Here is a 9,635-nt window from a genome sequence, read left to right as displayed (position 1 = left end):
GTCCTGCACCCGTCGTGTGTGTGCGTGTGCATTCGATTCCGTTCCCAACGGTGAGTTGATGTCCAGTTATAGTCTTTGGAATAGAGCAGATCTGTATATACAGCCCACAAGATACCACTGAAAGGTGCGAGTAACATGCTGAGATATCTTATGGTGAAGATTCCTGGGGCACAATTGGAACTCGTAGCGGAGTCGTAACTCGGACTTGGTGGAGGCGAGTTCTGGCCTGATTCTCTAGGTGGTCCTTGTCAGAACAGGTAGGTTACTGCAAATACTGATAGAGGAGGTCAGACTCTCCATGTTTCTGACTACTAGGATCATTCATTCGACAGCCCTCCTCTGAACGTCGGCCAGCAAGTTGCGTGTGGCGTGGGAAAATGAGACACGCTACCTCTCCAGTAAGCAGAGCACTTTGGCGAAAGTTCTTTAGCGAAAGGGAAAGTCATTTATCTGCAGACCTAATGCACACATTTGGGGAGGGGAGGTATGCGCTTGCAATCGACACGCTATTACATCAAGAAAAAACTATCTACTGCAAGTTCAATCTCATGCTTTCGATCGTCGTAAGCGACGACTTGTACCTACGGAGGCGAGCAGTGCGAGATCACGATCTGCACTACGCCTCATCTTCTTGGCCGGCTTCTGATTCTCGCTCCCTTCGCCTGTCTGAACTGCGGTCAACTCCAGGTCTGACTCCGACTTGCGCTTTGAAGGCGGCAAGGGTGTTTGCTTATCCACGCGTTGCACATCTGCTGCGGGTAGGCCATGCTTGCGATTCCCGTGCGCGGAGTATAGCGCAGTGGAGATAGCCAGTAGGCGACGACGCTGAATAAACTGGGGAACACGGGGGTCGCGCTCGCACACCATGAAGCTGTAGTACATGGTCAGATTGACAGACAATAGGTGCCAGTCGAAATTGAACGTACAACTGCGACTTGCCACTCCGCACTATGCGCGCCACTCCGCAGAAGTCAAGGGGGCCGACCGTGTACTTCTTGTAGTGGTACTCGGTGATGTACTGAATCAGGCGCGTCTGACGCTGTTGTCCCTCGAACTTGAACCCGGTCTTACTCCCCTGCACCGGCGCCAAGGGATCCTGGTAGAAAGAGCGCCACGTGGTACCATCGTCAGGAGCGACAACGGCGGTGCTGGATCAATTGGTCATCATGAGAACATCGACTAAGAAAGAGGTACAGACGACTCACCCAGCTTGGCCTCCTCGCCTCGGTGGGAGCGCACTATTGCCGGATGTAATCGCCAGTTTGCGAGCACATTCTACATCATGTTGTCGCTTCTGTTGGTCTGCGAGCGCTTGAGCATCAGCAGCAAGCTTCCTCCTTGCTGCCGCAACACGAGAAACATCCAAGGGATGTCCTGTGGGCATACTAAGATGGGGATATGCCGGTATACATGACCAGAAGTCGCAGTTGAAGTTGTAGACTTCAGTGCGGAGACGACAGTCGGTGTTGCGCGCGTTGGAAAACAGAGTGTCGTAAAGGTCCATGTTGAGCCATGCACGCAAGGCAGAGGGCTCTTTATGAAGGAGTAATCAGTGAGGCTTCCATTACGATGGTGATAGACACTCGTACCGCGACCATGCTCGCGCAGCCAAGCGACCTCTGCCGGATTGTTGAACAAGCGCCATATTGGATTTGCGGTGGAGATACAGTCAGAGGGCAGGCCTGCGTCAAGGCATAGACGCCGCCAGTGTTCAAGCCCAAAAATGACTGCGCCTAGATTGCAGGAGCCTGCCAGCTCCAGAGCATGGCGAACATAGCTGGGCTCGAAGGGATCGTGGGGGCATTGGTCGCGGGTCCGTAACCAACTTCTGACGACGTCAGCATGAGGCGTCTCCTGCATAATATCATCAGGTGGGCGCCGGGACGCGTACAATAAGGGAGCTCACGCTTCGCTCAGCATTCGCTTTGGCCCAAAACGCCTACCATCCAGTGCTTAAGCAATATCCCGCCTTCAGAAGAAGCGGAACATACCATGGCGTCTGTTACAGCAACTCCATAACGGTGCGTGACACCTACCGCATCGCATCCATAAACGCGAAGACAGCCCTGCTCATAAGCACGACGATCGCGCTTGGCGTCGACAGCGAGCAGGTATCCATGAAGGTAAGGTCGGATGAACGCCCTATAAACCGTGTCAGACTGAACGACGAGGTAAACGGCAAAAAGACGAACTTCATGCGCGGATGCGCATCCACTACGAAATGATAGTATGCAGAGATGAGACGAGCCAGGCGATCCGGCTCGTCGCACAGTTCCTCCTCAGTCAGGTTGGGTGGCAAACCTATGGCTCGTTAGCTGAAAGATCACCGGGATTACGAAATGAACCGACCGGCAGAGAACCACACCTCCGACGTTGTGTAGACGCCAAGCCCAGGGAAGAGTGGGGTCTTGTCCGGATTCTGAGCGCTTCGCAAGGAGTTGATGGCCGGATGTTGTCGCTCATGTGCGCTATGGCAATGACGGCGCTCATGCACCCACGCAGCGATGTTCTGCAGCAGGACTTCAAACTGGCCATCCTTTCGAACGTCGAGAACCTTGCGCGGAAGATCCGCCCGACGGCGCGCCCAGTGAAACTATCTAAGGGTGAGTAGGCGCACCATGAGTGGGAGATGTGAGACGCACCTGAGTTATGTTGTCGAGAGAATTAAACGAGAGAACGTGGTTTGCAAACCGAAAGGCAAGAGAGACGCGAAAGCCGCGCGGCTCCACTCCCTAGCAGATGTGAGATAATTGGAAGAAGTGAAAGGAAGTAGCATGCGCACCTTCTCTGTCCGACAAGGGATCTGCATTACCGCGTTGTCCCATTCATCAATAGTGTAGATCTGCGTGAGCGTGTGCTGAAAGAGCTGAACCTAGAAAGCGATTGAGGCGCCACAGAAATATCATCATATACCGTCTACGCACCTCGCACCATAGCTCATCTCCATTAGCAGCAGCGAACGAGAGGATGAGCGAGCGCGGCGTTGCTTCCGCTGACTGAAGAACAAGGCCATGCTGACTGATGGGGATGTTGGAAGGATCCCTATATGGCGTTGGGTATAAGGAAGTTTGGCTGACGCGCTGTCCGCGGACGACAGTGGAGCTTGACTGAAGCTCGGTGACATGCCCTTGTCGAGCTCGAGAGCCCGCCGGCGCACGTTTGCCCTCGCCAATGGTACAGTCATAGTATAGCGCTAGGACGGTGCGGTTCGACCCGTCTTCGTTCGAAATGAAGATAGTGACCTTCACTTCGTCGGTGACGCATTCCCGGATCTCAGGCATGGTGGTCAAGGTCAAGGATCACACAAACAACCACGTCGCGTCCTCTCGATCATGCATGTGACCGCGCGCGTCAACGTCAACTCGCCCCGACAATATAAGATACTGATTCCCTTGAAGCTCGAAAGCCTCAAGGGTGGGCTCACAAAACGATAGTTTACTGGACTTGCGGGAGCTGTGAGGTCCACGAGACTTCGCCATCTCCTCCCGACGGCGACCTCACCACTATAGCCGCTTGTACGTACTTTGGAGTACCACGTTACTACCTATAGGCGCTTGTCGCACCTTCGTAGCCCAATTTACTTGCCCGGATCCAGCTGCTGGAGCTGTGCTGGTCTGCTGCTGGACCTCTGCTGGACCTCTGCTGGACCTCTGCTGGACTCGTGCGGGAGCCACGCGGGAGTTGCGGGAGCGCTGCGGGTATTTCACCGGACCCGGCGGACCGGACACGTGTCCGACGCGACGACACCGCGATCAGGACTTGGGTGCGCTTCACCGCTACGTCCAGCGCTCGCCATGCATCTTGCCTGGCTGGCACTTCTCCCGCTCGCGAGGGCGGTGCAGCCCTCCGTGAATGACACCCTGCTATGGGGTGCATATAGGCCCAACCTGTATTTTGGCCTGCGACCGCGCATCCCGCAGTCGCTCATGACCGGTCTCGTCTGGTTTGGTACTCAGGATTATCAGTCTGTCAGCAGTGCGTTGCGCTTCACATCTCTCTTGTAACCTTACTTACTGCTATAGGGTCCCGTCACGGATGCGACCAGGGCGATGGACTCGCGGGCTACACCTGGACGGAATATGAGCCCCGCGAGGGCGGCGTCCAGGTCATCAACGACACTCCGAACAACGTCCGCATCACGACCGAATTCATCAAAGTCGCGGGGGGAAACAATGGCGGCAGCTGGGCTGCACGAGTGAAGGGGGAACCACTCGACCCGAGTACGTGTCAGGTTTCGTCGCACCGGGCTATGGCTAATGCTTCGCGCGCGCAGACATCCCCTCCCGCATTTCTACCATTTTCTACATGGGACTGGAGGGCCTGGGGGGCATTGACATGGTCACTGACGAAGACGAGAACGTACGTCGCACGGTGTTGACTGCATGCAGCGCATTAATTTCAGCCTAGGGTCTCGAAGGCGATGTCGAGTTCACTGGCACTTCCCCTGAGCTAGACGACTTCACCATTCGCATTGTAGAAGGTAGGATCCCCAACTTGACCTACGTGTGCAAGTTCTGACGGTATATTCCAGGACCGGACAACCAACACGTCTCGAATGGGCGCCACGCTAGCGCTTTCGAGGAGCGGATTGGCAAGAGCCATTACGCAGGTCTTCCCATCCCCGCTGGCAACATATGGCAAGCTAGAGGTACGCGTCTCGCTCCAGGGCCTGCAAGCAACATGCTCAGTTGCTATCAGAAATTCTGGTCCAATCCATCATTAAGCGCGCAAACGAAGTTCTCCAGCCGTACAAAGACCCCGCAGTCGGCGCACCAGACCCATCTTTCGTGCTTCACCTGAACGATGAGGCTTTCAGTGGAAGCAACCTCTACGCCGTGCAAAAGCTCTTCGACGGTCCCTTCCAATTTGACGTGTTCTACGAAAGCGCGAGCGCGAAGCAGAAACTAAGCTGTTTGTCCGCTTTCCTTACATCACCCTGCTCACTGACTGACTAGCTTCACCCAGCCGCTGTAATTGATCAAAGCATCCCAGCCTTGCAGCAATCATACGCAGCGCGCTTCGATGTCGCCCTACCGTACCCTTCTGACTTCCCGGCAGAGCAATATGAGGACATGCAGGCCTTCTCGCGCGCGGTGACCTCGAACCTCGTTGGCGGTGTCGGGTACTTCTACGGCACGTCGATCGTCCAGAAGAAGTCATCGTACGAGTGGGACGAAGACGAGGATGAAGACGCGGACGACGCGGATAGCAAAGTCGCGCACTTGACTCCGCCAAACGCGCTCCTGACTGCCACTCCGAGCCGCAGCTTCTTCCCCCGAGGCTTCTACTGGGACGAGGGCTTCCACCTGCTGCACATCTTCCTCGTCGACCCCGACTACAGCCTGGACATCCTCCACGAGTGGATCGACCTCATCGACGACGACGGCTGGGTCGCCCGCGAGCAGATCCTCGGCGAAGAGGCACGCAGCCGCGTCCCCGTCGAGTTCCAAACCCAGGTTCCCAGCTGGGGCAACCCACCCACCCTCACCCTCGTCCTCCCCGCCCTCATCGAAAAGGCGAAGGCCATCTCCTCCCGCGACGTCTCCGACTTCGATCTCGGCCTCGACCAAGCGCCCCTCGGCCTCCACCGAACCCCCATCCACACCGGCCCCGGCCCCGCCGCCACCGCCTCCAGCAAGCACCTCGCCTCCTCCGACGCCACCGCCGAGTACCTCATCTCCATCTACCCCGCGCTCAAGCGGCACTACGAGTGGTTCCGGCGCACGCAGCGCGGGCTCATCAAGCAGTACGGCCGGCGCGCGCGCAGCCGCACCGAGGCGTACCGCTGGCGCGGGCGCTCGCCCACGCACGTCCTCACCAGCGGCATGGACGACTACCCGCGCGGGCCGCCGCACGCGGGCGAGCTGCACGTCGATCTCCTGGCGTGGATGGCGCACTTTACGCGCACGATGCACAGTGTAGCCGACTTCATTGGGCAGACGGACGACGCGGCGAGCTACAAGGAGATCGAGGAAGGGATGCTGGCGAACTTGGAAGACCTGCACTGGAGCAAGGCTGAGGAGATGTTCTGCGATTTGGATGTAGATGATGAGGGTAAGTTCAACCTCCGTGTCTGTCCATGACCTCGATCCCAACGTCATCTGCCAGACGAATCCTACCACGAATGCCACAAAGGCTACGTCTCCATCCTTCCCGCCGCCCTCGGCCTCCTCGACTCCGACTCGCCCAAACTCAAGGCCATCCTCGAGCTCGTGCGCGACCCCGAGGAGCTCTGGTCACCCTACGGCATCCGCAGCCTCGCGAAGAGCCACCCCGAGTACGGGAAGGGCGAGAACTACTGGAAGGGCCCGATCTGGCTGCAGGTCAACTACCTCATGCTGAGCTCGTTGCACAAGGTGGGTTAGAGGGATGTCATGGTAGGTTGATAACGGAAGCTCACGCCCCCTCGCAGAAATACGCCGCAGAAGAAGGCCCCTACAGAGACCTAGCGAGCGAAATCTACACGCAGCTGAGGAAGAACTTGGTGGAGAACATCTACAGCGTACGTGGTCATTCCTCTCACTACTCTCATCCTAGCTAACCGGTCCTCCCGCAGGAATACAAGCGCACCGGCTACGTCTGGGAACAGTACGATGCAAACACAGGCAAGGGCCAGCGGAGCCATCCATTCACAGGCTGGACATCCCTCGTCGCTCTGAGTACGCTCTCCCTCCTTCGATCTCAACCCTTCTCTGACTTCCGTTGCAGTCTTGGCCGAAAAGTACCCATGAGGGAGGCCGCGTCGATTGTGGGAGTAGCAGTATTTACCTGTACTAGCCTATGTAACTACAATCGCCTGCTACCCCAGAGACCTGACAGCACATCCGGTGTGCTTGAACTTCAAAGTCCTCCACCTGCCACATCCGGACGCAACAACGACGCCCGCGGCTCGGGCAGGCGGTTTGATCGCCGGGGTCACGCTTGGTTCGACTTCGATCCCCGCCCACCGCGCTTGAAAGTTCAATCGCCTGTAACCGTTCGCTGCTTCGCGTGCTGTCTGCCCAAGCTTCGCGTGCTGTCTGCCCAAGCACCCGTAACGCGTTTTGCCTGTCTATCCTCACGCCTCTTCTCATCGACGCCGACGTCGTCTCCTTCTTCTGCTCTCTATCCACGTCGTCGTTCCCGCTGGCGACCGCGCCGACTACTTGCCCGTTCGTCAACTACCACCACTAGCCTCTGGGCGTACTGCTCACAGCGCACCTACACACCCACACACGCCTAACTGCCCTACAGTCGCTCGTTATACCACTGCCATTCACTGCCCTGCCAGTACCATTCACTGCATTCACTGTACCATCTTCCCAACCACTTCACACCTTGTCCCGCCCTCCGACACACGACGATGGCGCCGACGTTCTCTTTCATGACGCGCAGCGCGCCGAAAGCCAAGCCCGCGGAGGCGGCATCCATCCTCGCAGAGGCCGTCGCCGCCGCCGAATACAGCAACGCTATACCTCCCAGCACCTCCATAACCGCCTCAAACTCCCTACCCTCCTCAAACACCCTACCCTCCTCCAACTCTTTACCCTCCACCAACTCCCCATCCTCCGCGGACCATCCCGACCCCTCCACCTCCACCTCCTCCGCCCTCTCAGGCTCCTACCACGGCCAAATGCCCCACGTCGTCATCGTCCCGCCCGAGGAGGACGACGAGGCGCCGTACACCTGCTTCGACGCCGCCAAGCCCGGCGGCGCTGACGACGAGGACGAGTACCTCCGCAACCCCAACGCCCTCGACGACGAGGAAGAAGACTTGGGCGACGACGACCTCTTCAACCAAGGCTCGCACCCCGACATCGGTGCCGCGCCCGTGCTGCAAGTCCCCTCCCCATTCCAACCGCGTCCTGCGGAGCCCGCCTACGAGGAGCACGAGCACCTCACGGACGAGGAGCGCGCGGAGCTGCTCGAGCTGGAGGGCCCCGGGAACGACTCCGAGGTCATCGAGGTCATCAAGGTGCGCCGGCACGGGACGCTGCCGACGGACAGCGAGGACGAGGACGGCGCGCGGGGGCGCGGCGGGAGGCGGGGGCGCGACAAGGGCATGAAGCGCAGCAGCTCGGCGTTCATCGCGCGCGCCTTCATGACGATGCGCGGGCGGAGCAAGGGCCCGGGGAGGGAGGGGAAAGGGAAGGAGCGGGAGGCGAGCGGTGTGGACGAGGGTATGCAGGCGGAGGAAGCGGAGGTGCAGATGGGAGAGAGGGACGCGGAGGAGGGGAAGAAGGCCAAGGAGGGAAAGAAGGAGAAGAAGGCCAGGGCAGCCAGCAAGCTCGGGAAGCGCGCCAAATCCCAACAGCGCACGGACGACACCCGACGCGTCGTGAGCGAGACCGCGCGCCGCGGGAGCGTCACCAACGACTCCCGGCGCGTCGTCAGCGAGGCCGTGCCCCATGTCGTCGGCGACAGCGCCCGCCGCGGGAGCGTCAGCAGCACGGCGATGAAGCGCAGGCGCAGCGCGACGCTGCTCACGAATATCTTCCGCCCCTCCGCCGACACCGGCGCGCCCTCGTCAGGTCCTTCTGCGCAATCATTCGCAAATGTCACACAGTCGTCAGCAGAGGCCACACAGTCGTCAGCAGAGGCCACACGGTCGCCCGCGGATTCCCTCCCACCCTCCGACTCCTTGCCACCCTCCCCCTCCCCCCTCACCTCGCCCTCCGTGTTCTCCTTCCAATCAGTACCCTCCCTGGGCGTCCCGGAGGAAGAGAATGGCGCCGCGGTCGCTGGCGATCCATCGCCCCACGCCGTCACGTCGCCTACCCCATCTGCCACGCGCCCCACGAAGCGCCGATTCTCGATGCTGCGGCTGAACCGCATCTTCACGTCCTCCTCCGATGATGCAGCCACCGCTGATGCTGCTTCGTCTACCTCTGCGTCTGCGCAAGGAGTTTCTTTTGCTGGCGCCTCCGCATCCACGGGCCCTCACGACGACCCCACCACCACCACCACCGACCCCACAACGACCCCCGCCCTCTCCTCCGCGCGGACCTCGGACGGGTCCGACACCTCCGCGCGCCCGCCCTCCATGTCGCGCGAGAGCACGCCGAGCACGGCCGCGGGGTCGATGCCGCAGACGCCGGTGAGCGAGTGTGCGCCGGTGTTGCCGATGTTGGGCGGGAGCATGCCGGTGGTAATCACTTTGAATAAGGATGAGAAGGAGGGTGGTGCGTCGTTGGAGCAAGGCGCCCGCATATCCGCGGAGGACACCGATCAGACCCCGCGCCCCTCGCGTTCCTTCTCCGAGCGGTTCAGCATGTCCTCCAAGTCGTCGGAAGCCAGCAGGTCGTCCGCGACGTCGTCGGCCTACAGTGCGTCGGTAGGATATGCGGCGGCGGCAGGCTACACCGCCGCGCCCACGCTCCCCACCATCGCGGACACGAGCATGGAGATGCAGCTCGACTCGCTGCATTTCGACGACCTGTCGTTCGACGTGGATAATTTCTTGGAGGGGGTGAACTAGGGGACAGTCGTGTTACTCGTTTGTGGTGGCGTAGTACTCATTGGTGGCAGCACTGAGTGCAGGGTAAGTCCCTTTCGGCGTTGTTGTGACGTTCGGTCACTTACCATACCTCCCAGACTAGCTGCTCGCCGTTGGCATGGGCTATCCCTCTGCATTCCTGGGTGCCATATGTCCCCCT

General features: G+C 59.5%; 3 protein-coding genes across 3 annotated transcripts; 2 read left to right on the top strand and 1 right to left on the bottom strand.

The window, feature by feature from the left end:
* Positions 1-436: 436 nt before the first annotated feature.
* SCHCODRAFT_02606677 (uncharacterized protein) lies at positions 437-3,286 on the bottom strand. The gene is made up of 11 exons (XM_050344226.1): positions 2,925-3,286; positions 2,783-2,872; positions 2,643-2,732; positions 2,350-2,593; positions 2,193-2,301; positions 1,992-2,142; positions 1,907-1,939; positions 1,590-1,854; positions 1,206-1,533; positions 927-1,148; positions 437-871 (listed from the first exon to the last, which is right to left on the bottom strand). Exons 1-11 carry the CDS (start codon positions 3,279-3,281, stop codon positions 547-549), a joined length of 2,214 nt encoding a protein of 737 aa, XP_050202922.1. The 5' UTR covers positions 3,282-3,286; the 3' UTR covers positions 437-546.
* A 252-nt stretch (positions 3,287-3,538) lies between these two features.
* On the top strand, positions 3,539-6,849 carry SCHCODRAFT_02525329 (glycoside hydrolase family 63 protein). Its single transcript, XM_003035054.2, has 11 exons — positions 3,539-3,975; positions 4,023-4,220; positions 4,274-4,359; positions 4,408-4,480; positions 4,532-4,648; positions 4,699-4,911; positions 4,966-6,054; positions 6,109-6,356; positions 6,413-6,502; positions 6,557-6,659; positions 6,709-6,849. Exons 1-11 carry the CDS (start codon positions 3,795-3,797, stop codon positions 6,729-6,731), a joined length of 2,421 nt encoding a protein of 806 aa, XP_003035100.1. The 5' UTR covers positions 3,539-3,794; the 3' UTR covers positions 6,732-6,849.
* Positions 6,850-7,208: 359 nt separating this feature from the next.
* Positions 7,209-9,609, top strand: SCHCODRAFT_02025596 (uncharacterized protein). The gene is made up of 2 exons (XM_050341558.1): positions 7,209-9,520; positions 9,574-9,609. The coding sequence occupies exon 1, from the start codon at positions 7,343-7,345 to the stop codon at positions 9,455-9,457; it is 2,115 nt and encodes a 704-aa protein (XP_050202921.1). The 5' UTR covers positions 7,209-7,342; the 3' UTR covers positions 9,458-9,520; positions 9,574-9,609.
* The last annotated feature ends 26 nt before the right edge of the window (positions 9,610-9,635 follow it).

The sequence above is a fragment of the Schizophyllum commune genome (assembly GCF_000143185.2).
Source record: "Schizophyllum commune H4-8 unplaced genomic scaffold SCHCOscaffold_1, whole genome shotgun sequence".
Lineage (NCBI taxonomy): Eukaryota > Fungi > Basidiomycota > Agaricomycetes > Agaricales > Schizophyllaceae > Schizophyllum > Schizophyllum commune.
Note: the sequence above shows the minus strand (reverse complement) of the source record. Positions and strands in the feature narration are given on the sequence as shown.